General features: G+C 55.6%; 5 protein-coding genes across 7 annotated transcripts; 3 read left to right on the top strand and 2 right to left on the bottom strand.

The window, feature by feature from the left end:
* Positions 1-822: 822 nt before the first annotated feature.
* Positions 823-6,383, bottom strand: LOC124528868 (collagen alpha-2(XI) chain-like). Its single transcript, XM_047102707.1, has 5 exons — positions 6,302-6,383; positions 3,565-3,714; positions 3,218-3,428; positions 2,597-2,759; positions 823-1,159 (listed from the first exon to the last, which is right to left on the bottom strand). Exons 1-5 carry the CDS (start codon positions 6,381-6,383, stop codon positions 833-835), a joined length of 933 nt encoding a protein of 310 aa, XP_046958663.1. The 3' UTR covers positions 823-832.
* Positions 6,384-7,766: 1,383 nt separating this feature from the next.
* On the bottom strand, positions 7,767-14,372 carry RXRB (retinoid X receptor beta). Of its 2 annotated transcripts, none has more exons than XM_047101523.1 (10): positions 14,021-14,372; positions 13,103-13,350; positions 12,435-12,591; positions 11,899-12,078; positions 10,592-10,764; positions 10,061-10,190; positions 9,734-9,866; positions 9,527-9,630; positions 9,131-9,236; positions 7,767-9,033 (listed from the first exon to the last, which is right to left on the bottom strand). In XM_047101523.1, exons 1-10 carry the CDS (start codon positions 14,250-14,252, stop codon positions 8,886-8,888), a joined length of 1,611 nt encoding a protein of 536 aa, XP_046957479.1. In that variant the 5' UTR covers positions 14,253-14,372; the 3' UTR covers positions 7,767-8,885. The 2 variants fall into 2 exon arrangements, with proteins under 2 accessions (XP_046957479.1, XP_046957478.1); XM_047101522.1 differs by having other exon boundaries at positions 9,527-9,618; positions 14,021-14,338.
* Positions 14,373-14,375: 3 nt separating this feature from the next.
* On the top strand, positions 14,376-18,246 carry SLC39A7 (solute carrier family 39 member 7). Of its 2 annotated transcripts, XM_047101524.1 has the most exons (8): positions 14,376-14,714; positions 15,025-15,439; positions 15,530-15,698; positions 15,860-15,913; positions 16,046-16,210; positions 16,356-16,496; positions 16,702-16,898; positions 17,355-18,246. In XM_047101524.1, exons 2-8 carry the CDS (start codon positions 15,029-15,031, stop codon positions 17,625-17,627), a joined length of 1,410 nt encoding a protein of 469 aa, XP_046957480.1. In that variant the 5' UTR covers positions 14,376-14,714; positions 15,025-15,028; the 3' UTR covers positions 17,628-18,246. The 2 variants fall into 2 exon arrangements, with proteins under 2 accessions (XP_046957480.1, XP_046957481.1); XM_047101525.1 differs by lacking the exon at positions 14,376-14,714 and having other exon boundaries at positions 15,120-15,171; positions 15,546-15,698.
* Positions 18,247-18,448: 202 nt separating this feature from the next.
* Positions 18,449-20,652, top strand: HSD17B8 (hydroxysteroid 17-beta dehydrogenase 8). The gene is made up of 9 exons (XM_047101526.1): positions 18,449-18,525; positions 18,708-18,925; positions 19,028-19,144; positions 19,255-19,347; positions 19,450-19,535; positions 19,654-19,738; positions 19,946-19,988; positions 20,192-20,266; positions 20,459-20,652. Exons 1-9 carry the CDS (start codon positions 18,480-18,482, stop codon positions 20,473-20,475), a joined length of 780 nt encoding a protein of 259 aa, XP_046957482.1. The 5' UTR covers positions 18,449-18,479; the 3' UTR covers positions 20,476-20,652.
* A 1,733-nt stretch (positions 20,653-22,385) lies between these two features.
* RING1 (ring finger protein 1) lies at positions 22,386-26,565 on the top strand. The gene is made up of 7 exons (XM_047102676.1): positions 22,386-22,518; positions 22,631-22,766; positions 23,800-23,960; positions 24,068-24,283; positions 24,998-25,387; positions 25,573-25,846; positions 26,149-26,565. Exons 2-7 carry the CDS (start codon positions 22,689-22,691, stop codon positions 26,248-26,250), a joined length of 1,221 nt encoding a protein of 406 aa, XP_046958632.1. The 5' UTR covers positions 22,386-22,518; positions 22,631-22,688; the 3' UTR covers positions 26,251-26,565.
* The last annotated feature ends 890 nt before the right edge of the window (positions 26,566-27,455 follow it).

The following is a 27,455-nucleotide window of genomic DNA, read 5'->3' as shown; positions in this document are numbered from 1 at the left end:
GATAATCAGGGGTCGTCCCTGTAGTCATCTCATCGTAATAGGGGGTCTCGTAGTCATAGAAGAAAGACTCAGTGGGCTGGGGTTCGGGAAGGGGCAGTGGGAATAGTAGGAAGAGGTAGAGGTGCAAGAGTGAGGAGAGGGAAATGAGATAGTGTGGGAGTTTGGAAAAAGGGTAGGAGTTGAGGATGAAAGGAGAGGTCAGGGGGTCAGGAGAAGATGGGGAGAGGTGGGAAGGGGGGGTGGATCCCACATGTGGGACAGAAGCAGAGACATGATTAAGAGATTGACCATCTAAACTTCAGACCACTGACCCCAGATCATATCTCACCCCTAACCATCTGGACCCTACCCAATCCAGAATTCCTTTCCCTCCCCTCCCCCACAGCCCCTTACTCTGCATCTCCCTGTGCAGGGGGCCAGAGACTGGGCTCCTACACAGAATTCCATAGACCCAGCCCTCCTCTGGGATTTTCTCTATCTCCTGCTCCTTCCCATTTCTCTTCCTAGGTCTTACCATAACAGCTTCATTCTCACTCGTTCTGTCTCTCCCCTTCCACGCTCTCCCATCTGCCATCCTCTGTCCCCAAATCTTCCCACACACACACATACACACTGTCCCCCAATCTCTTAATTCAAGGAAGGGATGGGAAACCCAAGGACACAGTCCCAGAAAGACTGGCAGAGGAAAGGAGACATGAGCAGGGGACACAGCTCCCAGCCATGAATTCTTCATAATGACACTTTTTATTTTTAATTGAAAATAAAAACGTTTATGAATGAGGACTGGGAGGAGGGAGTGATGAGAATAGGGAGGTATGGTTAGGGAGCAGCCCTAGTGGAGGGGAGGATGGGAGCCCAAAATAGTATTGGGAGCTCTGGAACATTGGGGGAATTGCCCTGGGGAGGTGTATGGGTATCTTCCCTCCCTGGGGTATGCTGTGGTTTGGGGTTCACCCAGTTCTCTCACCTGTCGCTGTGGTTCCTGATTTTGTGGCCTATGAAGTCTTGGTGGCTGCTGCTTTGGAGATCTCTGGGCCCTGTGAGAGTGTTGTTTCTGAGGTCTCTCCCTCCAAGCTCCCTCACACTCCAGCTCCTTCTGTTCACAGGATTCATAGGCAGCTTGCACCCCTGGGACAATGACAAGCTCCTGGATGTCACCCTGCAAAGACACAAGGAAGAAACACCAATGGAGGGAGGCAGAGAGGGCCTCAGAGAGAAACAGAAGGTAGAGTTTGGGACACAAGGTAAGAGCCAATCCTATGTAAAACAACATAATGGGAGAAGATCGTTGTCAGCCTTTTCAGTTTTCAAAAGACCTTCTCATCCATAATCCCATTGGACCTTCACAACAACTGGGAAAGTCAGTAGGATAAGGATATTTATGCCTATTGTCTGATATATTCCATTCAGAAAAGCTCAAAGGGACAATGACTGCCCCCAAGGTCACTTTCAATGGTAGACTCAAGACTAGAATTCAAACATTCCAACTCTAAGTCCAACACTGTTTGCCTACCTCCTGCCCCTATGGTAATGCATCAACTTTTTCACAAAGGCCCTGGAAACAATGGCCCAACCTTAGTTGCTTTGACCTGCCAATGGCAGTGATGATGATAATTCTCAGAACCTCTAGAAATGGGGGAGAGGGAAGCCATTTTTGAATTCCAATGGCATTTACTTATGCCCACACATGGTACTTAGCACAAGGCTGCCTTATATTGTAGTTTGGGGTTATTGTCTCATCTTCAAAGAGGAGCCAGGAGCTGCTAAGAATAATAGAGACCTTATATTACTCTTCTGTATTCCCCCTGAAACTGGGACAGCAGGTATTCAGAGAATATTGATTGGCTAGGTGAGAGGATGGATGGATGGATGGATGGATGGATGGATGGATGGGGGCTCAAATGCACCACTGGCTGGAGGGTTGGTGGATAGTGAATGAGCGAATGAATGAATGAAAGAATTGGTGGGTAGATAAATGGAGGTGAGAAATAGAGAAAACAGAATGGTAGGTAGGTAGGTGGATGGAAGGGAACATGTGAATGAATGAATGGTTGGATGGAGAGTGGTTGGGTGAGGATATAGGTGGGTGAATGAGTGGATGAATGAATACATGCATCCTCATATGCATGGGTAGATGGGCTGGGTGGGTGGATGAATGAGGGAACTAATGGATGGGTTCAAGATGGATAGATTGATGGATGAGTGAAGAAGAAAGTGGCAGGGCAGAGGAAGATGGGCAAGCGTGTGGATACAAACCTGAATGCTTGATTAGTGTGTGAGCACATAAATGAATGGGTGGGAAATACATGAGTAAATGAATGGGTGGGTGCAGATAGAGATATTAGTTAAAGAGATGAATGGATAGGCGGACTGATGAAGACTGATGGAGACATCTGTCCTGCCATACACATGGGCACCTATTTCTGCTACATAGAAAATCAGCCCTGAGGATAGGATATGGAAATACAAACTCATAAGAGGTCAAATGAAGGGTCAGGGCATAAGAAGATGGAGTACTGGTCCCAGAAGGGGAACAGACACAAGATATGAGACCAGAAATACCTCTGTTCTCTGTTCTCTGTTCTCTGTTTGTTACCTCAAACACTTCTTCATCCAGGATACGGGCACCAAAGATAATCACTCCATGGGTGTCCAACAGCGGACGAGCACTTCGGGGGAGAGGCCGGGTGACTCGCTTCTTGCAGTCAACTATGAGGGTGACAGACTGGCCCTTCACAGCCACTGCCACACGGTGCCACCTGGTCATGGAGGGAGCGGTTCAAGTGACTGATGGACGGGGGGCGGGGAGTCAACAGGGCTGGGGAGCAATTGATGGAAAGGTTGGAGCCAATGACAGTAATCATAGTAGCATCATAACAGCTACCATTTGTTGAGTGTTTACAATGCACCAGGCACTACTTTTCTCATTTGATTCTCATGATTCTCATCCCTATTTTACAGCCCATAGAAACTGACACTTAAAACAGTTAAGTAACTTGCCTAAGGCACAGGCAAGGATTTAAACTCTAAGGCCCAAAATCTGGGCTTGAAGTAGCTGAAGCCCAAAACCTGGGCTTGAAGTGTCGCTAGGTTGGTGACATGTGGCCAAAAACGTTGGCAGGTTTCCTAGTTTAAGGAGTAGGGGTTCTGGGGCAGTGGCCAGAGGGGAGCTCCTGAAGGTGTAGTCCAGGCAGACCAGAGGAGCAAACTGACTTACTTGCCATCTGCTAGGCTGAGGCCTCGGAAGACTGGCTGAGCGGGGGGTCGAGGCCTTCCAGTCTGGTCCTCATACAGGAAGCGGAAGGGTCGGCCAAGCTCCAGGCCCAGCTGTTGGACACCCTGGGCACTATAGAGAGTCAGGAGGGGAGCCTGGAGGCCAGGGCGGGTCCGGACAGCAGTCAGCAATGAGAAATCTTTGGGAAAACCTCCTGGTACCCGGGAGAGACATAACCAGGTGGAATGAGAGGCACAAAGAGCCAGAAAACCCTTCCCTTCTGGTGTCTGATTCCAGACCCCACCCCATGACCTACCCCAGCTCTCACTAGTTCACCATGTCACCCATACCTGGGAAGAGCTGGCGGGTGGGTGCACTGAGCTGGGCAGGTCGGGACACTCGGTAGGCCACATCAGCTGGACAGATGCCTCTCGCCCTCCGGACACCATCAGGAAGGGAGGGGAACCTCAGGGCCCGGAGCACATCCACAGAGGGTGCACCTGGGAAAGTCCATAAGGATCAGGAGAAAGGACACACCCTCAGGACGGCCAAGATATGGGGGTATTTGGGATCTAGAACTCAGCTTCTTGGGGCTCAAACTCCCTGAAAAGAAAGGTCACCTCTTCCTTACTTGTCTCTGAATGCCCCTTATTTGGACGGGAAATCAGAGTCACCTGGGAAAGGGCAGCACTGGCCCTGTATTTAGCTCCATGTGACCCCTGCCCCTCTCCCTCTCAGTGTGTCTCACTCGGTCTCCTCTGATCTTTGTCTTTCAGCCTATGAATCTCTCTCTACTCTCCACCATCTCCCCTTCTCTCTCTCCGTCTTACTCTCCCTGTCTCCACATCTGTTGATCTTTGTGTCTCCCTGTCTTTCTCCCTCTCTCACTCCCTTTCTGTATCTCTTGGTCCCTGGGTCTCTGGCCTCTTTCCCATATCTCCAGCACAAACAACATCTGGGCAATCGATCATCCTGGGCACAGGAGGTGCAGGGGGGCCACCAGGCAGGGAGCAGAGAGGCAGATCTAAGGGAACGGGGCTTCAGGCTGCTTCAGTTCCGTGTTTGGGGAGGTGGGGAGGACCACGCTGAGGAAGGAGAGAGCAGAAAGAGCCACCCCAGGAGTCTATACCCCTGGCTGGGAGATGGGCTGGGGGGGCGGGGGTGGGAGCTGAAGCTGCCACGAGGAGCCGGAGCAGGTCCAGGGCCCTGAGCCACACATCTGTGGATCCCATCAGAGTCCTTGCCCAAAACCCGGGCAAGCTCCCCACACCTGGAACTTCAACCCTGCCCCACCACCCCCACCTCTTGGATCCAAAGATTCAAGACCCAGGCCATCAGCCCTATCCACCTTGAATTCAGCTTCCCAAGGCTCACACTCCCGGGAAGACAAAGGTCACCTCTCCCTCGCACTCCTCACGCCATCAGCTCCAGATTGGAAAAATTCCAAAAAAAAGTCCAGCAAAATTTTCACAGAAGCATGGGGCAGGGCAGGGGCCAGAGTGATCAGGAGAGGAGAGCTGGGTGGGGTGGGTGAGGTGGGGCGGACAGGCAGAGAAAAGGCCCTTTGAGTCCAGGCACGGGGAAACCACGGCCGTGCCCTCCCCTTCACCAACATCCCCCCCCCCCCGCCCTAGCCTGGCCCCTGAGTGTGGCAGCTCCGCAAACACCAACACACAAGGGCCGCTTTGAGAAAGGAAGGGTGAGTGAGACAGAGAGACAGAGACTCACAGAGACCCCAGGCCAAGGAGACCTCAGAGGCCCCCGCCTTTCACCAAACCCCACAGGAGTACAGTTCCATCCTATAGACGGTCTACCCACAGGTCTGCCCACCCATCTGCCCACCTCAGGCCACATACGTGCCCCACTGACTCCAGCCTCAGTCTGCCCCACACGCTCCCCACTAGTAGCCCCATCACCCCCACCATTCTACCTTTGGCCCCCAAGTGCCCCATTTTTTACTCTAATGAAGTCCACACTAGCCTATCTACCTACAGAGTCCCATCTCTAGCCCCTCAGCCCCAAAACAAGAGACAGTCATCTCAGCCATCCCCTGCCTCCATGCTAGAGGGTTCCTTTCCTCCTTAAGAAAGATTCCAAGAGTCCAGAAACATCACACACTTCAATTTCCAGTCCCTCAGCCTCATCCTCCTCACATCTTGAAAGTTTTTCCTTCTGTAATCTAATCTAAATCCTTTATGCTGCTATTCTGACCATTTTCTTTCCACATCGGAGAAGAAATGAATGGTGGAGTTACATGCAAATTATCCTCTAGTGTTTCTATGAGTGGGAGGCTGGCTCCTGCCTGCTTAGGACCCAGGTGCTCCCAGCCCCCTCCTGTCTGACATCAAATCCCTTTCCTAGGTGCCAGGACTTCTGGATCCTGGGAAAAAGAAGGAGAAGATTGGGGTTGTGGACACCAGGGTCCCAGGGGAGCCCCGCTGGCCAGAGGGGGAGGGGTGGGGCAGGAATGCAAAGAGTTGGCTCTCGCCTCAGACACCTGATCCCAGCCTGTCCAGCGGCCGTCCTGTTGGCAGCCAGCCCCAGTGCTCCCCAGAGCCAGCCGCGTGGCAGCATCGAGGGCACAGGGAGGGGGAAGGGGATCCTGTCGGGGAAGCCAGTGGGACAAACAGTCCAGGCATCCCTTCTTTCTCTCCTCACTAGGCTCTGCTCTGACCCACAGATGCTCGCCCCTCACCCCAGACATATAGATAGAAAGCCCGGAAGATATACACACCGTCCTCACCCATCAACACTGGCATCTACCTGGCCACCCCAGCATTGGCTGGACTGCACCAGCTTTGGCCAGCTTTGGCTCTCCCAGAGTACCTCAGCATCCAGTCCCCTCTTTAGGTGAGCCTCCACCTTTCAGCTTTACCTGCCCTCTCCCAGTTACTCCAAGGAGGCAAAGAGATCCCTATCTTTGTTCCAAGGGAACCGAGTGACCTGCCCTCGAGTCTGGACCCTTAGCCCCCTAAATCCCCTTTTTGAACTTAGAAGCTCTGCCTCGGGCATCAGCTATCTCCTACCCAGGGGGGTACTCAGAGCTGCAGCCTGACTCCAAGAACCCAGGCGTCGGATTCCTCTTACCTGCCCAGGCAGGGACGGCGCTCAGCCCCAGCACCAGCGGTACCAGCAGGAGGAGGCGATGACAGCGGCTGCACCGCTCCATGGCTGGCGACCCGAACGCCCGGTCCCAAGGACCTACGGGCGGCCGGAGGCGCTGAACGCCCCCCAAGGCTGACAGGAGAGAGCGAGCAGGCTTTGAGCCTCGGACGCCCGGGTCCTGCGGAGGTCAGAGGCTGTCGGGTAGCAACAGCTCTCAGCGGCCCAGCCTCGTCGGGGCTCTGGCGCTGCTCCTTCCTCAGTGGCCGCCGCTCCTGTGTGTCCCCGGCCACCCCGGCGGCCCACAGCCCCCACCCCGCCCCCGCCCCCGGCCCAGCCCCCGCCTCCAACCGCCCGCCCACAGCCACCGAGGGGAAACCCCACCCTCGATCTCCACCTGGTTGGGGGGGGGGGGAGCGGTGGGAGACAGCAGCCCTCGTTCGCTGACCCTTGCTCCTTGCAGAGGCTGAATGGCCTATACCCCCGATTCCTTTTTCGGGAACCCCAATATCTCTTCCTCTGCCCCTTCCTTTTCTAGGACTCAGACGTCCAGTCAAAGCCCCCACCTCAATTCCCTCCCCGTTAAGGGCCCAGAGCCCCTTTTCAGCAGTCCTGGGCGGGATTTAGGGCACTGTGGGAGGAGAGAGGCGGGCCTGGGGGTCTCTACCTCCCCCCAACAGGTCTCCATAATTACTTCCCCTCGCCCCGCCCAGTGTAATTACAGAGCCGGCCTGGGGTGGGGGTATTTATAGACAAGGCTATAGATAGCGACTGGAGACCTGCAACCCGACGGCTGCGGGGGGAGGGGGGGGGGCAGGTGGTTAGAGGGGAGGCAGAGGGACTTAGTTTGGGGGCGGAGAGAGCCAGAGACTGTACAGCCCGACACACACAGGATAATCAGGTCCAAGGAGATGAAAATGGGGGGACGAGGTCAGGGAGTCCGGGAGCCCAGGTGGCAAGGGACTCAGGGGGCCGTCGACGCTAGTTGGAAGAGTCCGGGGAAACAGGGTCACTCAGGGACGAGAGGCCGCCTCCGGGCGGGCAACGCCTGAGGAGGCCGCCGCGCTCAACGCCCAGTGCGCCCCCACGGACGGGCACGGCGCCGGGTCTGCCCGGAGCCCGTGGCGCGGCCGGAGAAGACAGGAGCGAGCCGAGGCGCCGCCGCCCGCTGGCGCTAGGAGGGCGCAAGCGAACAAGGCGCCTTTGAGAATCAGCTGCCCCCCTCTTCCTCCTCCGGCCGGCCCCGCCCCCAGCCTGGCACACCCTCTCCCCCCCTCCCCGACAAAGCGCGCCTTGTGTCCCCCACCCTGTGCCCGCCTCTCAGGCCCCGGGGAACCTCGGCGGCGGCGTCAAGGGAGCTCGTCCGGAGCTCCCGACCGGATGCCCCCCCCCCCCCACACACACACACGCGGCCAACGCAGTGCTGCCCCCCCCAACACAGTCACCTCAGTCCAGAAAACAGCGATTTTAATTTGAAAGCTATTTTATGTGTGAGTGAAAGAGAAGGGAAAGGAAACCCAGAGAGAAGGGCTGCGAGGCAAAAATCATGCAGCCCCAGCACCCTATCTCTGCAGGCTGACCATCCCCCCCTCAATTCTCAGGCCAGGGTCCTGTGTCCCCAGTCTACACTGTGCCCAGGTCTGGGGGAAGGCTGTGAAAGGAAGGGCCTGAAGACTACTCACCAAACCACCCTGCCATCACATCCCAGGCCCCTTCCCCAAGTTAGACAAGAGATGGGGGAGGGGATAGGGAAGGCCAGTGCTTGAAGGGCCCCAGGGACAGACCATCTCAGGGCCCTGCCTTTCCCAAACACCACCTCCACCACTGGCATTTCTTAGTCAACCTGGGAAAGTACAGTACTTCTTTGAGTCTAACTGCAAGTCTCTATCCTCAGAGGAAATTAAAAATAGCAGATCGGTTCCTACATCTTCACCCACCCTTAACCACCACCACCTTTTTATTCAGTCTGACTGCAGCAGGAGGTGAAGTGTGAGGGGGGCTCTGGACAGGAGACAGTGACAGGGCTCCTCCCTCTTCCAGAGTAGCCCCCACCTGCTGGGCTACTGTCAAGGCTCTCAAGGCCTGGAGGAAAGCCTGTCAGAGTGCTACTCCCATGTCCATCAGTTTGGGGGGCCTGCCCCCCAGTATCCATCTCCGGGAGAGTTCCCATTTTCTCTCTTCACATGGGTAGCTAAGTGAGGCAAGATGAGAAGGAAGCAAGGTCCTGTGAGCAAGGCCAGTGCTTTGTGCTGGGGGAAGGAGAGATCGTTCCAGGCAGGGGGTAAGAAATCACCCCAAATCATGACAGACCCAAGACAAATTCAGAGACTCAAGGTCACTGAAGGATGAGGTCCAGCCCTCACAAGGATCTGGGGTCCCCTCTGACTTGGGATATCAAGCAAACCTCTTGGAGGGTTTATGGATCCCCTTGGAGGTCTCAACTCTGCCCCGTACTCCTCACCCCACCAAGATTCTAGGACACGGCCCCTCCCCACCGTGCCCCCAAGGCTGGAGTCCCTCTCAGATGTGTACTCCTCAAGTGTGAGGAGCACCACGTGTAGGTCTGGGCTCAGGCCAGCTGGTGGGGAGCCTCAAGCATCTCCATGAGGAAGGTGTCAATGGGGGTGTCTCCAATGAGCTTGAAGAAAAACAGATGTTCTAGACACTTAAGGCCGATGGACCTGAGGGCAGGAAGACGTAGCAGCAGCTTGGCAAACCTGAAGCAGAGGTGGGAGAAGACAGCTGGAACCACACAGGCCCTGAACACAACTTCATGGCACCCCACAACCCCACACCCCCACAGCTCCTTCTCACCGTCCCTGCTGCTCAGGGTACTTCTGTTTGCAGTAGGTCTCCAGTGATGCGTACACTTTCTCCCTCAGAACCTCCACCTCACTGGGGTTGGAGAGACCCTTGGCATCTGGGATGGCAGGGAAGAGAGGAGGAAGAAGACAAATCAAATCAGGACAAATGTGGAGATGTGGCCCACACGATGTCCCTTTTGGGCCCCACCTACTGGCCCTTTAACAGGTGCCTGGCTAAGTTGTGGAATGGGGCCAAAGGGGAACGTATCAGTGCATGTGGGTTTTTCTTGGTCAGCTGGGAGAGTTCCAGATTGAGGGGGATAGCTGGGTAACTTAGGAGTCTCCGGAGAAGAGGAGGCTCCAAGGTTGCCTTGGTCTTGAGAAACAGGGGTAATCCTCCTCTTACCTGGATTGAACAGAATGATTGCCCTCAGGCAGCCAAGCTCTGTCTTGTCCATCCTCATGTCACGCATTTTGGACACTAGCTCTGTCAGCACCCTGGAGAGGGACCTGCAGGTCACTCAAAGGTCACAGCTCAGCCAGCCTTGGACACGGACCAGCCTAAAGCCCCACCCCCTCTACCTACAGGCCAGCCTAGCCGAAGGCCACTGACCGATCAAAGATGGCTCCCACGCCTGCAGAATGGGCTGAGTTGCGGTGCACATGAAGACCTGTGGCGAGGAGGATGCCATCTCGGACATCAATGGATCGGTGGGAGAAGGAAGCAATGAGGAGCTCGTTCCAGCCTGCGTGGGGGGCGGCAAGGGTCAGGAGCCAGAGCTCAGACCATGGGATTCAAAGCATATCAGGGGAAGAGAAGAAGTGAGGAAATCAATGAACTTGGCTCCCTTGGTATGTAAGTATGCACTGGGGTCACTGAAGGTCAGAGGTCAAACAGGGATCAAATATCAAGAGGTAAAGGGGATCCAAGGTCACTGACCTGCCCGTAGCAATATGACCTGGTCATCCAGAGGCAAGGAAGAAAAATGTGGGATCCTCTTCGCCCACTCAACAAGCGTGAATAGCTGTTTGTCAGCTGCCTGACAGATGTTAGTCACGGGGTCATTTGGCTGCAGGGGATGGGGAGGTAAGAGTTACGGAAGGTCTGGAGGTACACTGGAAGTCCCCCCCTTGTAAGAGGTTTCTGACACCACCTCCTTATCTAGAGTCTCCCTTCAAACCCATCTGAACCAATCCCCATTAGTCAGGCTTCTCTTCTGGCATTCGCGAAAACAATTATTTATTTAGGACTAGCCCATGGTTCTACCACTGGGTTGTTTTGGGACGGGGACAGAGAAAGCTATCACACCCACCTCAGATGTTTGAGAGACCTTGTTTGGCAGCACTTCCAGTCCCAGGCAGTGTTAAGGGGGATGGAGGGTAAAGGGAGGGGAGAGGGAAATAGAACCAACCTAGACTCCCGTCCCCCATCCCCCATCAGGAGAGAGAGTGGATTGACCCCATCACTCACGCTGCTGCCGCTACCCCCGGTTCCCCCAGGACCCTCAACGCCCTGGTCACTCTTCTGCTCCACGGCAAGCTCTGCCTCCAGGATCCTGTCCACAGGCATCTCCTCGGGGGCTCCCCCAGCCCCCTCCCCATCCCCGTCCTTGTCCTTCCCCCGCTGACGTTCCTCCTGTACCGCTGGGGTGAGGGGAGGGGAGGAGAAGAAAAAGTAGAAAGTCAACAGTCAGCCGTGAAGGGTTCTGAAATGTCTTTAGGGCCTTATCAGGGTTCTCAAGGCCCTTAGGAGATATTTATAGAAATTAGAGAAGTCACTAGAAATGGTAGACTAGGGAGTCTGGAAGCAGGGGCTATAAAAGAGCATATAAATAAGCCAAGAAGGAGAAGAGGAAGGCAGGATAAAGGAATTAGGAAGAAAACTAACATTTAAACCTAGGGTCTAAGAAATGGGCCAAATACATTTCAACATTCACTCAATTATGATGAAAATTCCAGGATCTCTTATCTTTGTTATTAAAGATGAAAATTTTAGGGCTTGGAGAAGTTAGACAGCTTGTCCAAGTTCACATAACATAGAGCAAGTCGTCCATCTAAATCCAAGTGTGCCTGGCTGCAAATCTGGTGCTCTTCCGATTCAACAAAGTCACAGTGAAAGGATCACTGGCCCGGGTCTTCAAACTTGTGGGTTCTGATTGCAGCCCTGCCCCCTCTTTCGTTGCATGACCCCAGAAAAACCAGGCCTCAGGCTCATCTTCTCTAAAATGAGGCATAGGACCAAGATACCTTAAAGTGTCTGAAAATTCCAGAATTAGACTTAAGAAGATAAGAGAAAGAGAAGGGGAGGCAGCCCTGAGGTCTTCAGTAAAGTCTGCAGCTTCAAAGAGTAGAGTCCCAGACTTTGGAGGAGGAATCACAGATAACAGGGAGACAGAGAGAGAGGGAGAGGTAAATCACAGGCACACAAGCACTGGTCAAAAGAGGAGGAACTATTCAGGTTAGTGAAGGGGAGACAGAGAAACTCATCATGGGTAAGGAATAGTTATCCTACCCTAGCACCAGATGGGAGGGGTCATGGGTGCCGGACACAGAGAAGCAGCCCCATTAAAAAAAGGAAACTCAAGAGAACAGAGCAGAATTCGAGAGACAAGAGCTGATGAGGAGGGAAGAGAGAAATCAAATATCGCCCTCTGGAGGAGGAGGGAGAACAGTCCAGTCCTGAGAGGTACAGTCTGCAGTTTCCTGCAGTCTTCCCTCCACCTCCTCCCTCCTCTCCCATAGGGTAGCCAAGGAAGCCCGGCTGACGCAGGCCCTTACCCTCCCTCTTCATGCCAGTGGCCAGGCACTTCTGATAACGGCAGTACTGACAGCGGTTTCGCTGGCGCTTGTCCACTGTGCAGTCCTTGTTGTCCCGGCACGAGTAGGTCAGGTCCTTACGGATGGTACGCTTGAAGAAGCCTTTGCAGCCCTCACAGCTGTAAACCCCGTAGTGTTTGCCTTGAAGGAGATGGGAACAGCAACAGCAAGGCCGCATGTAGACCCCTCACAATCAAGTCCCTTGCCAACTTCCCTCCCAGCAAACTTAGTTTAAATCCATCCACACAGATGGGGAACCAGGATATGAGGGATGACCCAGTCCCACTCTCCTTACTGTTCAAAAACCCTATACCAGCCCCCTCTTCCCCCTGACCATCCCCCATCCCACATCTGAGCTTCAGGTCCCTTAGTCATCACCAGGCTTCCTCCCATCCACTTGCTCCAATGCAACCCCATGAGCCCCTGGGAATCCCACAGGTGATGGTAAATGTCAGATACTCTCTTTCTTCCTTGCCGATGATCTCTGAGCCCCATACCTGAGCTTCGGTCCCCGCAGATTGCACATAGCCGTTTACCAGCCCCAGGGCCACCTGGAGGGGGTGGACAGTGCAGGCCCCGGACCCCTAAGACTGGTGGCTTCACATCTTCAGGGGGGCCAGACCCACCCCCAGGGAGCGACACTGTTGAGTTAATCTGGGATGGGGGAAATAGGGAAGTCACAGGGAGACTCACTGGGAAGGAGAATCTCTCAGAGGTCATGGAAATCATCCCCTACCACCTAGGCAGGGCCCTGCATTGCACATCACAGAGGACATTATTTACATTGCAGTCTATGTGAAGGGCCACCCTTGGAGCACAACCCCCCAAAAATTAGACATACAGTTCTCCTTGAAATTGTGCAACACAGGGGCCCCGAAGGGCATATATCTCAGGACGGCAGATGGGATAAAAAGGGCAGAAAAATAACCGATAGATGAAAGGGACATCAGAATATCGGGTTGTTCTATAGGGCTGGGAAGGAAGCATGCACTGAAAGATCAGTCACCTCAGGAAGGGCAAGGGGTCTCACAAGGACCACAGGCCTGCCAGGATTAGAGGACTGGAAGGTCAGTGGGCCATGGGGAAGTTCACACAAGGATCTGGGGTCACAAGGAAAACAAGGAAATGAAAGTGGAGAGGCAGTCAGTGAGCCACGACCTCTCACCTGGGGACTGCTGACAGGCCCGGAGAATCCTGGGGGAGCTGGAGGGGGCAGACCAGGGGACCCCATGGAAGAGCTGATGACTGGGAAAGGGGAGCCCAGTGGAGGGGGTGGCATCGGGGGTGGGGGTGGGGCCCCGGAACCTCCAAGGGTTGGGGCTGCTGAAGGGGGTAGGGGTAGGCCAGGAGGAGAAGGGGGAGGGGCCCCCTGGGGAAGGGGATTCGGGGAGGAACTGTCTGGGCTTCGGGAGTCTGAGGGAGGGGTACGTACAGGCACAGAGACACACAGACAGAAAGACAAAAAGAGAAAATGAGTCTTAGATCATCCAACTGGAGACTTTAATTCTCTCTAATCCCCCGCCGCGCCCCACCCCAACCCAACCCACCCCACCCATCCTCAAGTCCAGAAACACCCTGTTGTCAAACAACGGTTTAACTCCTAATTGTGGTGAGGGAGGGGGTTAACAAAAGGCAGGATAGTTCAAGTGAGGGACAATTCCAAGCAATCCGTTTGGTCACCCCAAGCCAGACATGTCTTATGTGGGTGGGGCAGCACGTGGGGTGGAACTGACAGCCCCTCCATTCCCAGCGTGTAGCCAGAGCGTGCAAGGAAAACAGGTGGAAGGGACCCTTCCTAGGACGCAGAATCTGCCTTCAAACGACCAGAGTCCCCAAACTCGAGGACTCAAATCCCATGCCCAGGACCTCTGGATTGTAGGGCCTCAAACAGCCAAAGCTAGGAGGGCGGAAGCTCCCCCGCCCCGCCCCGGTGGGGGAGGGCGCTAAGGCCCTCGGGAGGGAGGGGACGCATGTTTACAAACAAGGGGGCGGGAGCGCCAGGGAAAGAGCTCCAGGGGACGGGGGGGAGGGGTCGCAGATAACGCGGTGACTGGTTCGCCGGTCCGTCCGCTAGGACACTCACCCCGCCCGCTGTCGCCCATCCCGTCCCGTCCAGCCTCCCCTGGCTCCGGCTCCGGGGTTTGTTGTTCTCCGGCTGCTGCCGCCGCCGCCGCCGCCGCGGGATCCAGCCAGGGCCGTCGCCGCCGCCACCGGGAGGCGACCCCACAATGCATTTCTTTTCGCACCCCCACCGGCCCACACTGCCCTGCGGCATGCCGCTGGGGGAGGAAGGGCGGGCGAGCAGCCCAAGACATGACTCTTGGGTGAGTGCAAGGATACCGTAGAGGTACCAGGGATTCCCACGTATTGACCGGGGGACTAGCTGAGCACGAGGAAGCCCCAGAGAAAAAGACTCTGGCCTGAACCGGGTCGAATTAAGCGCTTCGCTCTGCTCTGTACCAAAATGACAGCGCCGATATGGCAGCCATCTTGGTATAGACGGGAAGTCTCCGTGCTAGTTCCCGCCCCCTCGTCTAGTTGGAAACGGAGGAGGCGGTCTCCTCAGCCCAGTTAGCCGGCCTCGCCCAGCCTCCCCTCAAATAACCTCCACACCTGCGCATGCGCGCCAGAGCAGCGTGGCCTCGCCGCCACCGGTGTGTCGCCATCTTGGTAAAGGTATCGGGACGGAGGGGGAGCGGAACTTCCTGTTCTCGCGGGAGCTAGAGGCGGGACTGCCACGTCCGAGCAAACCGGGAAAGGAGAAGATCCTAAAGCCGGTGAGAATTCCCTGCTTTACCCTACCGTCCTTTCCAGACCTTTTCCATCTTCTAGTGGATCATAGAGACTAGGGCCCAGAGAGTCCGTAAAGTGGAGGATCAAAGCCTAGAGCGGTGTCCCAGGGCCCTACATCCGGGAGGGGGTTCGAGATAAAGAGACCGAGTCTTGGGAACAATGTGGGTGGGGACAGAACGGAATCGGGGAGCGGCCCATAGAAGTGGACGGAGGGCACAAACGGAGTAAAACTGACCCTGCATAGGTGTAGAGTTGAGGGTCAAGTGGAGTCACTATCTCTGTCCCTCTGGTCAGCGTGATGGCCAGGGGCCTGGGGGCTCCCCACTGGGTGGCCATGGGACTGCTGACCTGGGCGGCCTTGGGGCTGCTAGTGGCCGCACACGGGGGTCATGGCGACCTGCACCAGGACCTGCACGAAGACTTCCATGGCCACAGCCACAGGCGCTCACAAGAGGATTTTCACCATGGACACAGTCATGCCCATGGCCATGGCCACACTCACGAGAGCATCTGGCATGGGCATACCCACGGTCACGAACATGGACATTCACATGAGGATTTGCACCATGGCCATAGCCATGGCCAATCCCATGAGAGCCTCTACCACAGAGGACATGGACATGACCATGAGCACAGCCATGGAGGCTATGGGGAGTCTGGGGCTCCAGGCATCAAGCAGGACCTGGATACTGTCACTCTCTGGGCCTATGTGAGTCCCCAGGGGATGGGAGAGAGAGGGGCCGGTTCTGGATTGTTGGGAAACCCCACACCACTTGACCCCTGACTCTCCCCTCACCAGGCACTGGGGGCCACAGTGCTGATCTCCGCAGCTCCATTTTTTGTCCTCTTCCTTATCCCTGTGGAATCAAACTCCCCCCGGCACCGCTCTCTGCTCCAGATCTTGCTCAGTTTTGCTTCCGGTGGGCTCCTGGGAGATGCCTTTCTGCACCTCATTCCTCATGCTCTGGGTAAGTGATTTTTGGCCACTACTGCAAATCTTAACATATTTTATTCTCTGGGCAGAAGGGTTCTTCATCCTTTGTGATCCTTGACCTTCCAGTATTCCCCCAAATGCATGCCCCTTGGGCAGGGTATTCACTCATCTGGCTTTTTCTCCCCCTTCCTCTAGAACCTCATTCTCACCACCCTCTGGAGCAGCCTGGACATGGACACTCCCACAGTGGTGAGGAAGGGGTGGATGGAGATGTATTGGGATGTTGAGAGAGGTCTTTCCCTCCCTGTTCTCTTCCTGCACTTGGGGAGGAGGAGTCTGGAATCCATATTTCCCTTAATGTCTCAATGCCTCTATTCCCAGGCCAGGGACCCATTCTGTCTGTGGGACTGTGGGTCCTCAGTGGAATTGTTGCCTTTCTTGTGGTGGAGAAATTTGTGAGACATGTGAAAGGAGGACATGGACACAGTCACGGACATGGACACGCTCATGGTCACACACAGGGAGGTCATGGGCATGGAAGACAGGGTGAGTACAGGAACAGCTTTCCTTGAAAGCCACCTTGCCTGCTGCAGAATCCCCTTACCTTACGGCTCTTCAGCAGGAGGGGACTTCCCTTTTGAGGACATTTCTGGAGATTTCTGTTCTCCACTCTACTAACTTCTTTCCTCAGAGCGGTCTTCAAAGGAGAAACAGAGCTCAGAGGAAGAAGAAAAGGAAGCAGGTGGGTCTCGGAAGAGGAGAGGAGGGAGCACAGGGCTCAAAGATGGGCCAGTGAGACCTCAGAATTCTGAAGAGGAAAAAAAAGGTTCAGGTGAGGGCCAGGGTTATCGATAAACTTGGGCAAAGGATATCACAAATCACATGGAATATACACTGTGGGTAATGGCAGGTGTCTGAGAAACATGAAGGGGCTGGATGTGAAGTGGTCTCTGGGGGGAGATGAGATAATGGCTGAAGGGCTGGGACAAGGGGTGGTAGATGACTCTAACCATTGTCTTCCTTTTTACTTGTACAAGATCTGCGTGTATCAGGGTACCTGAATCTGGCTGCTGACCTGGCGCACAACTTCACAGATGGTCTGGCTATTGGTGCTTCATTTAGAGGAGGTCGGGGGCTAGGGATCCTGACCACAATGACTGTTCTGCTACATGAAGTGCCCCATGAAGTTGGGGACTTTGCCATCCTGGTCCAGTCTGGGTGCAGCAAAAAACAGGTTGGTAATGATGTGCGCGAGACACGATTGCCTCAGTCTTTACCTCTCCTGTTCACCCACCCAAAACCCAAGATCGCCTCGCATTAGTTTCAGACAAGTTGGTACTGTTACAAACAATACAGCCTCTAGAAACGAGGGAGAAGAACTTCTGTTTCTTTGTCCTGTGGCTCAGTATTTCTTGAATTCTAGTCCACAAACCGTCTGAATGGTTTATGAGGGTGTTTTACACTGCCCCCCACCCTGACCTTCCAAATCAGAAGTTCTGTGGAAAGGACCTCTTTGACATTTTTAGGTTTTTCAGAAAGTGTCGATTCTAGATCCTCCTCTTTTTGCCTTATTCTTCAGGTCCCAAAGACCTGCACCCTACCCATATATACCTGTACCCCACCAAACATGCCTAACCACTGATCATCTTTAGATGTTGTTGAATGCCTTTCTGTCTTTTCTGCCCACCAGGCGATGCGTCTGCAACTACTGACGGCAATAGGGGCACTGGCAGGCACAGCCTGTGCCCTCCTAACTGAAGGAGGGGCAGTGGGCAGTGAAGTTGCAAGTGGTACAGGTCCTGGCTGGGTTCTGCCATTCACTGCAGGTGGCTTCATCTATGTAGCAACGGTGTCCGTGTTGCCTGAGCTGTTGAGGGAGGCATCACCATTGCAGTCACTTCTGGAGGTGCTGGGGCTGCTAGGGGGAGTTGTCATGATGGTGCTGATTGCCCACCTCGAGTGAGAGGTGGGGTAAACCGTCCCCACTCCAGCCCTAAATCTCTAGTGTGTAAGCCTTCCAGGTCAGGGGTCTGTGGAAGTTGGGGACCCTGGCCAGGGATGTCTGCTGAAGGAAGTTGTAAGCTAGGGAAGTGGTAACGTTGTCATTAGGGCCATCAAGATTTTGCAGTCTTATAAGAGCTGCAGAAGTGAGAATGAGAAGTCAGAGGGACCATAGTGTTAGTCATGTGCTGACCATGTTGTTGGGTTTAGGGGGTTAAATGGGGCCATGAAGAAGGCTGGAGAAGAGAGGTGATGACAGCCTACCCCGTGTTCCCTACCGAACCTGTTTGCAGAAAACCAAGCTACCAAGAGCAGGTTTATCCAAGGTCCGCCCTCCCTTCCCACCTGTTGGTGGAAGCTTCAGGGAAGACCAGAGCCCTGGACAGAGTGGGTAGCAGGAAGAGTGGGGGATATACATCAATTAAACATCAATCGTGTGTCCTGATTTGGGAGTGATTGAGGGGGGGAGGTGGGCTTGCCAATCTCATGGCCTGATTTTTTTTTCCTATTCTTTTGATATCACTGAATTGAGGGGTAGGGGTGGTAACCGGAAATAAAGTCCTCGGATCTTCCGCCCCAAACGCGGTCTTTGTCTTTTTTGAGAGAATGAGGGCCCCTCATCTTCCCATTCCCCAGGCCCCCAAGCGGTGGCGCGTGACCACGCCCCCGCGGTGGAGGGTCAGCCTGTGCTGGTGGCCTCCGAAGACTCAACGCTGGCCGGGCTTAGGTTGGCGCGGCTTTGCTCTTGCCACGCCTCCTCTGCGCTAGGATTGGTTCAGTGCTGGGTTCAGTGTCCGCCCACCCGCCGGCGGACATGGCGTCTCAGCTCCGTCTCCGCTCGGCGCTGGCCCTGGTCACAGGTTGAGGGAATGTTCTTCCAGGGCGGGTCGGGGTGCCGGAGTGTTGTCCTTGGGGTCTGCAGCCGCTGTGACCTCTGGCCCCTGGTCCGAATTTTACTACTTTGCGCCCTGTTGACCCCTGACCCTGCCTACTCCTCCCTTTCTCCCCTTCCCCCCACTCCGTGTGTTCTCTCCCACCTCAGGCGCGGGTAGCGGCATCGGCCGAGCTGTCAGTGTGCGCCTGGCCAGAGAGGGGGCCGCCGTAGCCGCTTGCGACCTGGACGAGGCGGCGGCAAGCGAGACGGTGCGGCTGCTGGGCGGGCGGGGGAGCGAGGAGGTGGCGCCCTGCGGGGACCACGCAGCCTTCCAGGCTGACGTGTCTGAGGCCGGGGCGGTCAGGCGCCTGCTGGAACAAGTACAGGTGAACGCGAGACGACCTCGCCCCCTTTAAAGAGCCAACATTGATTGTCTTCACTAACCCGGCTCTACTTGGGTTTTGGTGTGTAACCGCCCCCTTCCATAGGCCTGCTTTTCTCGCCCACCGTCCGTCGTTGTGTCCTGTGCTGGGATCACCAGGGATGAGTTTCTGCTCCACATGTCTGAGGATGACTGGGACAAAGTCATAGCTGTCAACCTCAAGGTGGCGACTTCTGAACCTGTGACTTCTGGTTTCTCTAGCCTGGGGGAGGGAGCTGGAGGAGGACTGTCACCCAACTGTTCCTTTCTGCCTTGTTACTCTTTCCCCACCAGGGCATCTTTCTAGTCACTCAAGCTGCAGCCCAACTCCTGGTGTCCAGTGGTTGTCATGGTTCCATCATCAACATCAGTAGCATCACAGGGAAGGTCAGGTTGAGTTAGGAGAAGGTCAGCCAGCCAATTGGGCACAGAGAGGAGAGCCCCTCCTTGGGACTCCTGACTCATTCCAAATCTCTGACTCACCTATAGGTGGGGAACATGGGACAGACAAACTACGCAGCATCCAAGGCTGGAGTGATTGGGCTGACCCAGACTGCAGCTCGAGAACTTGGCCGGTTAGTCAGACACAGCTGGGGGTACAGAGGGATTTGCTGAGCCATGTGGGAGGTCTGGGGAGGGGGTGTGTCAGTGTTCAGCCCTTTCCAGAGTCAGCAGCCACTATCCCTTCCACAGACATGGGATCCGCTGTAACTCTGTCCTCCCAGGGTTCATTACAACACCCATGACACAGAAAGTGCCACAGAAAGTGCTGGACAAGGTAGGAGGCTGTGGGTAGAGGGCAGAGTTATTCAGACACCCAATCTCTCTGGGCTTCAGAGAGAATGCTGAGCACAGGGCCTGACAAATAGTAGATATTCAATAAGTGTACAAGGAATGAAAAAAGAAAAAGGTGCCACAGACAGCCTACCAAAAAAAAAAAAAAAGTAAAAGAAACATTTACACATGTATGAGTGTTTTCTTACAGGTGACTGGAATGATCCCGATGGGGCATTTGGGGGATCCTGAGGGTGAGCACTGAATAAGGAAAAGGAGTTAGGGAGGGGGCCTGAATGAAGAAATCCCAAACTTTGTGGGATCTGAAAGGATCTCACCAGGATTGGTGGTTGGTGTGTGTGTGTGTGTGTTGGCGGGGAGGGGTTCTGGTGGGAGGTGATGACTTTGGATCTATGAAAGTGAATAGGATTCTGCCTTTTCCCCACCATTCCCATAGATGTGGCAGATGTGGTCGCATTCTTGGCATCTGAAGACAGTGGATACATCACAGGGGCCTCAGTGGAAGTCACTGGTATGAGGCCATCATGGGGAGGGAGAAGGCAGAGAAGTGGAACCTAGATGATAAGAGAAAGCAAGAGAAGGGAGTCTGGAGCCACTAAGGGAAGAGCAGAAGTTCCCATAGGCGAGGGACTGAACTGGGCACCCCCCCCCAGCCCATTTGTCTCCACCTATGCATCTGTCCAAATGTTTCTGCCCCTCCCAGGAGGTCTTTTCATGTAACTGCTTCACGGACCCTGGATTCTGCTCACTCCCCCACCACTCCACCCGGCCTCCTGCTGATGAGGACTCTGAGTTCCCAGGCTACAAAAGGGGTGGCAGTGTATGGCTCTGGAATGCTGAATATGGGAGGCAGGGGTGCTTGTGACCCTAATAAATTCCAAATCCTCTTCCCTGCCACCTCCGGTTCTTCTTGTGTCTAAGCCCTCAGACCCTTCCCCACCTCCCCCTCCTTTCCCTTTCCCGAAGGATTGTTCCCTTTCACTGCCTGGTCTCCCAGGGCAACCCCCGCCGCCGGGTGTGAGAGGAGAGAGTGTATGTCACTGTGTATGCGTGACATTCTGGGTCTTTATAGAGGGAGGGGGTCTCGGCCCCCACCCCCTTCCACTGTTCCTACAGCCCCAGTACCCTCTCCCCAATTCCCTGGGTCCTTATGGTCCCCAAGGGTGGTTTGTTCATGGCCCCATCCTGGTGTCCAGTCTGGCCTTGGGAGGGGGTCTTGGAACAGGTGGCCCTCCCCTACCCCCTCCCTTTTCTGAGTCCCCCCCCTCCCCTTTCTCTCCACCTTACAATAGCTGCAGCCGGCCTGGGGTCGGGTGGGGGGGATTAGGGGAGGGGGCCAGGATTAGGGGAATGGACCAGCCGATGAAAGGGGCTGGAGGAGAGCAGAAGGGAGGGGGCTGGGAGGAGGAGGAGGAAGGGGAGGGGGTCCGCGCTAATCGACTCTGGAGCCCACATAAGGACTGGCCACGGACTGAAGGAGAGGACAGGGAAGTAGGGGGGAACTGGGGGAGGGGGCGAGGGGACCCACTGCTGCCTTGTCCCAGAAACAGGCTACCCCCTGGCAGCTGCAGCCCAAGTCCGGGAGCCCCAGCTCAGGCTGGAGGAGACAGGACGCCCACTACGGTCTTTCCCCCCCCCCGCCCCCCCACATCTCATCCCCTGCCCTCAATGGGGATCGCTCTGCCCCTTCCTCTTCTCTTTCCTCCCTGTCCCCTTCCTTTACAGAAAAGTCCTGGAGGAGGCTTCTGTCCGCTTCCCACTCCAGACATTCTGCCCCTTGTGCCCCCACCCACCCACACGCGCACACCCCCTCCCCTATAGGGGCCCCATCGTGTGTGTGTGTGTGTGTGTGTGTGTGTGTGTGTGTGTGTGTGTGTGTGTGTGCCCCTGCTTCCGCGTGGTGTCTCCATTCCCCTGTTCCTCCCGTGCGCCTCCCTCCCCCGCCCCGGGCCGCGGCTCTTGATTGTCCAAACGCAATTCTCGAGTCTATGGCTCCGGCCGAGAGTTGAGTCTGGACGTCCCGAGCCGCTGTCCCCAAACCTCGAGGGGAGAGCGGGTCGGAGGGTCTAGGGAGAGCCAAAGCGAAGGGTGCAGCAAGTCCCCAGGGTGGTAAGGGGAATCCCGGGCTCATCCGGATTTAGTTGCGTTCACAGGACTGGAGGACTGAAAAGGCCGAAGATCCTTTCCAGCCTTCCCCCTCCCCTCCCCGGAATGCCGGGCTGGGGTTACGGAGTTGTGGGGAGGGGGGCAGTTGTCCCCCAGAGCCGCTAGGGGACGCGGAGTGGGGGAGGTGGCCCCTTTTCCAACCCCTCTCTACCCTCCCGGGGTCCAAGAGATCCCAGGCCCCGCCCTCCGGAGCGGAGGCCCCGGGTGGGGACCTCGGGAAGGGAACGGTGGCTAAGGTTGGCAGCGCGACGGTGCCGGCCCGGGAACTGAGACCGCGGTCCCCACGTAGCGGGGGACTCCGGGGACGCCGGCTCCTCACGCGAGGCGGACGCGCCCGAGGGCGGGGGAACCCGGGAGCCCACGTCGCGTCCCACCCGAGCCCGGAGTGGCGGGTGACGTCTCCGCTGGCGGGGCGGGGGGGGGGTGAGTAGCGGAGGGACAAACGGAAGTGACGTAGGGCCCCAGCGCCCGGGCCATGGCGGCGGCGGCGGCGGGAGCTGCTGTCTGAGCAGCGGCTGCGGACCGAGCGAACTGGGGCTAAGAGCCCGGGCCCAGTGAGAGGCGCTGCGGCAACGGGGCGCGGACGGCTGGAGCCCGGTGAGGGGCAGCGCGGCGCGGGGCGGAGGTTGTGGGGGGAGCCACAGGAGGGGCGGGGTCTGCGCGAGGGCGGCCCCCCTAACACCCTTCCCCCCCTTCCCCCTTTCCCCAGCCTACCTCTCCTCCTCCACCGCTGCCGAGCCCGGGTGGGGGGTCTGTGCCCTGTCACCATGACGACGCCGGCGAATGCCCAGAATGCCAGCAAAACGTGGGAACTGAGTCTATACGAGCTCCACCGGACCCCGCAGGTGATAGGGACTTTCCTTTCACAGCTTACTCCCTTTCCCCAAACCCTTCAAACAGACCCCTATCTCACAGCCTCTTTTCCATTTTTCGCCCTATTCTGCCGACCCTGCCGGATGTCACAGACTCCCTTGACCCCACCTTTGAATCACCTTAATCTTTTCCAAGCACTTTCACATTTATCTCGTTTCATTCTCACATCAGCTATTGCCACAGATGTAGGGCGAGTATGACTGCCTTCATCTGAAAAATAGTAAACACATAGACATTACCTTCAGTGTTCCTCAGTTCAGTGTCAAAGGTCAATGCATATAAGACTTTCCTTCCAAGTTTACTAGAAATGGAGCCCTCCCCTGCGCAACCCACCCCCTCACCACGCCTTGCCAATATTCTGATACCATAATGAGATGGGGCCCCAGAATCTGTGTTTTAAAATTTTTTTTTTTTTTCAACGTTTATTTATTTTTGGGACAGAGAGAGACAGAGCATGAATGGGCGAGGGGCAGAGAGAGAGGGAGACACAGAATCAGAAACAGGCTCCAGGCTCTGAGCCATCAGCCCAGAGCCCGACGCGGGGCTCGAACTCACAGACCACGAGATCGTGACCTGGCTGAAGTCGGACGCTTAACCGACTGCGCCACCCAGGCGCCCCCCAGAATCTGTGTTTTAAACAAGCACCATAGGGTATTCTGATACAGGTTGCACCCAGACCACACTTTAAGAAATTAGATTGAAAAAGTCTTCCCCAAACCCCACATCTGTGCCATCTCGGCCCCAGACCTCTGACCAAACCTCAGATCCTCCTGTTGCAAAGCTCCTACTTTCAGTTAATGGACACTACTCCTTTCTGTTCTCCATTCTCTCCAAGTCACTAGCTCCTCTTTCTCAGAATTCCCGTCTTCCTCAAGTGGTCAACACGGGGTACCCAGATTCTGTTATTTCACTGTATTTCTCAAAACTCCCATTCCATTGCCACCTGTTTCTAAAACCCCTTTCCCCCCAACCCACCATCACCTTTCCACTCACTGATGTCTCCAGGAAGCCATCATGGATGGCACAGAGATTGCGGTTTCCCCTCGGTCACTGCATTCAGAACTCATGTGCCCCATCTGCCTGGACATGCTGAAGAATACAATGACCACCAAGGAGTGCCTCCACCGATTCTGCTCCGACTGTATTGTCACGGCCCTGCGGAGCGGGTAATGGGAGGGATGTGTTTGAGATGGGGTGAAGGGTACAGAGTTGGGGCCTCAGTGTCCTAGCGACTGAGACTGACTCGTTGAGGGCCTCCTCTCTCCCACCCCAGGAACAAGGAGTGCCCTACCTGCCGCAAGAAGCTGGTATCCAAGCGGTCTCTGCGGCCAGATCCCAACTTTGATGCCCTGATCTCTAAGATCTATCCCAGCCGGGAGGAATATGAGGCCCACCAAGACCGGGTGCTCATCCGCCTCAGTCGCCTGCACAACCAACAGGCACTGAGCTCCAGCATTGAAGAGGGGCTGCGCATGCAGGCCATGCACAGGTTCGGGCCGGGAGAGAGGCGATAGCAGGGCTGGTGGGACAGATCCGTGGGTCAGACTCCTGGTGCCGTCTTTGCTGCCTGCCAGCTTCTAAACCTTAGCGTCTTAATAGCTAACCACAGCCTGATTGTCAAGGTCTGGAAGCCAGGGGTGTAAATTGCAGCTTCCTAGTTAGCAACTGGTACTACTATTCTTAAGAAAAAATTAGCTCACCCTCTAACTTTCTAGAAGTTAGAACAGTGGAGTGATTTTGAGCATAAACTCTGGATTCACCTTGCGGGGAATTAAATGACCTTCTAGGCCAGCATTGCTCGGTCTTTAATAAGCATCCAGATTACCAGAGGGTCTGTGAAAAATGCAAATTCTAATTCAGTAGGTCTGGAGTTGGGCCTGAAATTCTGCATTTCTACAAACCTATGCGACTGGTTCTTGGAGTCCATGTGGAAAGGCAAGAGGCTGTGGTTGCACAGAAGTTATCTAACATTTCTAAGCCTCAGTTTTCTCAACCATAAATAGAATATAATCACCTGCTTCTAAGATTTGTACTATGTGAGGCGATCAGTGCAAAATACTTAGCAGTGTGTTTGGCGTGTAGTTAGTGTTTAATAAATATTAGGTGTCATCATTAAGATTTCCCTGATCTCTTGTTCTCTTAAGTTTAAAGTTTAAACCCCTTATCTGTGGTGCTTTCTAACCTCAACCACTTGCTTCTACAGGGCCCAGCGTGTGAGGCGGCCGATGCCCGGGTCAGATCAGACCACCACGATGAGTGGGGGGGAAGGAGAGCCTGGGGAGGGAGAGGGGGATGGAGAGGATGTGAGCTCAGACTCTGCCCCTGACTCTGCCCCAGGCCCTGCTCCCAAGCGACCCCGTGGCGGGGGTGCAGGGGGGAGCAGTGTAGGGACAGGGGGAGGTGGCACCGGCGGGGTGGGTGGGGGCGCCGGTTCTGAAGACTCTGGTGACCGGGGAGGGACTTTGGGAGGGGGAACCCTAGGCCCCCCAAGCCCTCCTGGGGCCCCCAGTCCCCCGGAGCCAGGCGGAGAAATTGAGCTCGTGTTCCGGCCCCACCCCCTGCTCGTGGAGAAGGGAGAATACTGCCAGACTAGGTGAGAGCCCTGTCTTTCCCCTGACCTCTGAGAAATCAAAAAGATCATATAGATGTCCATCAGAAGTGGGCTTCACCCAAACCCAGAAAGAAACCCTAACCCAGAAGCCCTTTTGGAAAATCCCCTACTTCCCTTTTCCATTTGCGGCTTCCTGTCCCCTAAACCTGCCTTCTTTCCCACTTCAGGTATGTGAAGACAACTGGGAATGCTACAGTGGACCATCTTTCCAAGTACTTGGCCCTGCGTATTGCCCTTGAGCGGAGGCAGCAGCAAGAAGCCGGGGAGCCAGGAGGGCCTGGAGGGGGCGCCTCTGATGCCGGGGGACCTGATGGGGGTGGTGGAGAGGGTGGGGGTACCGGAGGAGGTGACGGCCCTGAGGAGCCTGCCTTGCCCAGTCTGGAAGGTGTCAGTGAAAAGCAGTACACCATCTACATCGCCCCCGGGGGTGGAGCTTTCACGGTGAGAGCCTCTGAGGGCAGTGCTATAAGAGGGGAGAGGCTGGGAGGGTGGCCTGGGGCCACACAGACCCTGGATCCTGACCTCCTAACTAGCCCACCCTCCACTCTCCCTCTGCATCTCTCATCTCACATCTGTGTCTTATCTTCTTCCTACTCACTCCCTATGCCCCTGCTTTACCCCACCTTTTTTATTATTCCTTTTTCTTTCTTCCTCCCTTGGTCACTTTCTGCCTCTCATTCATATCCTTTACCACCTTCTCCAACTTTTTCTTACCCTGCCTCTCTCTTCTACCCCCTCTGTAGACACTGAATGGCTCGCTGACCCTGGAACTGGTGAATGAGAAGTTCTGGAAGGTGTCCCGGCCACTGGAGCTTTGCTATGCCCCCACCAAGGATCCAAAGTGACCCCACAAGGGGACGCCAGAGGATGGGGACCAGGGGGTGTCCCTGTGTCCTGGCCCACCACCCCAGCTTCTTTGTTCCCCGGTGCCCCCCAGCCCAGCCAGTCAGCAAGAGGACACAAATGAGGACAAGTGGCTTTTATACAAAGTGTCTATATCAGATTCTTCTATATTGTACAGAGTGGGGCATGCGCCCCCATCTACTGCCTTTTCTATTGCCCCTCAACCTCCCATCTCTACAAGATGTTGGGGAAGGTGAAGAACCCTCCCCTTCATGCTCCCCTACCAACAACAAATTTGCTTCTTTTCCTCTTTGAAACCCGCAGTTCTGTGTGTGTTTATCACGGGTGTACTAGAAGGGGTGGGGGGAGATTGGGGAGACAAGCTGGAAATCATGTGGAATCAACCTTGGAAATGGGGAGGAAATGTCAAAGGTTATTCACGGTGTGTAAGTCCCATTTTTCTGAGTCCCCAAATCAGCAAATATGTTTGAAACTAGCGGGGACCAACCTATGAAGTTGAAAGGGACAGGGTGAAGAGGTAAGCGGTGTCTGAAGTCTTCTCAAACTTGCCCCCTAAAAGCTGAATCGCCCAGCTTGAGATCCAGGATTTAAATACCAAAGGGAAAGCAGGAAAGTGGCTCGAGAGTAAGGCATGTTGGTAGACTCCAACGGGACCCACCGTAATGTTTGGAAGGAGGATAATTTTTCCTCACTGCGAGAAGCTAGTTTCCATAGCTGAAAAGACAAGAGGGAGGGAAGTGGGGAGCGCTGCCAGAACCCCCCGAGCTGGACATCTCGGCCGCCTCCCAAAGAAGGCGGACAGGACCAGGGACTACAGTTCCCAGGAGTGAGCGAGCCATGCCCGCCGAGCCGCGGGCTGAGTGGAGGGAGGGCCGCGCGGGAGGTGTAGTTCTGTGCCTGTCCAGGCAGCGGCCCAGAGCTGAGGGGTGGGGGCGTCAAGTGAAGCCATCGCTGGCTCCGGGCCTCGAGTTCCGCGAGCGAGCCGGGCCCCAAGTCTGGGCGGGGGACCGGGTGCTCGGCTGCGCGCCGGGTCTCGGGCACTGCGGGGGTCGGGGAGGAGGACCGGCCTCCCCAAGAGTAACTGATGCTCCTTCTACCCCCTTCAGCCTCTCTGCCCCTCACTTCCTGTTTCCGTTGCCCTTCGCGCCCCCACCCGACCCGCCCCAAATTCCTGCGGCTCGCTCAG

The sequence above is a fragment of the Lynx rufus genome, unplaced genomic scaffold, assembly GCF_022079265.1.
Source record: "Lynx rufus isolate CCGP_SWC_20201006 ecotype Redwood Valley unplaced genomic scaffold, mLynRuf1.p SCAF_6, whole genome shotgun sequence".
Classification (NCBI taxonomy): domain Eukaryota; kingdom Metazoa; phylum Chordata; class Mammalia; order Carnivora; family Felidae; genus Lynx; species Lynx rufus.
Note: the sequence above shows the minus strand (reverse complement) of the source record. Positions and strands in the feature narration are given on the sequence as shown.

Bases quoted from the DNA above. Each gene is read 5' to 3' on its own strand.
- LOC124528868 (XM_047102707.1), bottom strand. From the start codon at position 6,383: ATGGAGCGGTGCAGCCGCTGTCATCGCCTCCTCCTGCTGGTACCGCTG. The intron at 2,760-3,217 runs GTAAGTCAGTTT...CTCCATGACCAG, and splicing joins CTCAGCCTAGCAGATGGCAA to GTGGCACCGTGTGGCAGTGG. The intron at 1,160-2,596 runs GTAACAAACAGA...GTGTCTTTGCAG, and splicing joins TGGATGAAGAAGTGTTTGAG to GGTGACATCCAGGAGCTTGT.
- RXRB (XM_047101523.1), bottom strand. From the start codon at position 14,252: ATGTCTTGGGCTGCTCGCCCGCCCTTCCTCCCCCAGCGGCATGCCGCA. The intron at 12,592-13,102 runs GTGAGAGGTCGT...CCCCCATCCCAG, and splicing joins GGCCTGTCAGCAGTCCCCAG to ATTAACTCAACAGTGTCGCT. The intron at 10,765-11,898 runs GTAAGGGCCTGC...CCCTCACCCCAG, and splicing joins CACTGGCATGAAGAGGGAGG to CGGTACAGGAGGAACGTCAG.
- SLC39A7 (XM_047101524.1), top strand. From the start codon at position 15,029: ATGGCCAGGGGCCTGGGGGCTCCCCACTGGGTGGCCATGGGACTGCTG. The intron at 16,211-16,355 runs GTGAGTACAGGA...TTCTTTCCTCAG, and splicing joins TCATGGGCATGGAAGACAGG to AGCGGTCTTCAAAGGAGAAA. The intron at 16,899-17,354 runs GTTGGTAATGAT...TCTGCCCACCAG, and splicing joins CTGGGTGCAGCAAAAAACAG to GCGATGCGTCTGCAACTACT.
- HSD17B8 (XM_047101526.1), top strand. From the start codon at position 18,480: ATGGCGTCTCAGCTCCGTCTCCGCTCGGCGCTGGCCCTGGTCACAG. The intron at 19,739-19,945 runs GTAGGAGGCTGT...GTTTTCTTACAG, and splicing joins CACAGAAAGTGCTGGACAAG to GTGACTGGAATGATCCCGAT. The intron at 19,989-20,191 runs GTGAGCACTGAA...CCATTCCCATAG, and splicing joins GCATTTGGGGGATCCTGAGG to ATGTGGCAGATGTGGTCGCA.
- RING1 (XM_047102676.1), top strand. From the start codon at position 22,689: ATGACGACGCCGGCGAATGCCCAGAATGCCAGCAAAACGTGGGAACTG. The intron at 23,961-24,067 runs GTAATGGGAGGG...CTCCCACCCCAG, and splicing joins GTCACGGCCCTGCGGAGCGG to GAACAAGGAGTGCCCTACCT. The intron at 25,388-25,572 runs GTGAGAGCCCTG...TTCCCACTTCAG, and splicing joins GGAGAATACTGCCAGACTAG to GTATGTGAAGACAACTGGGA.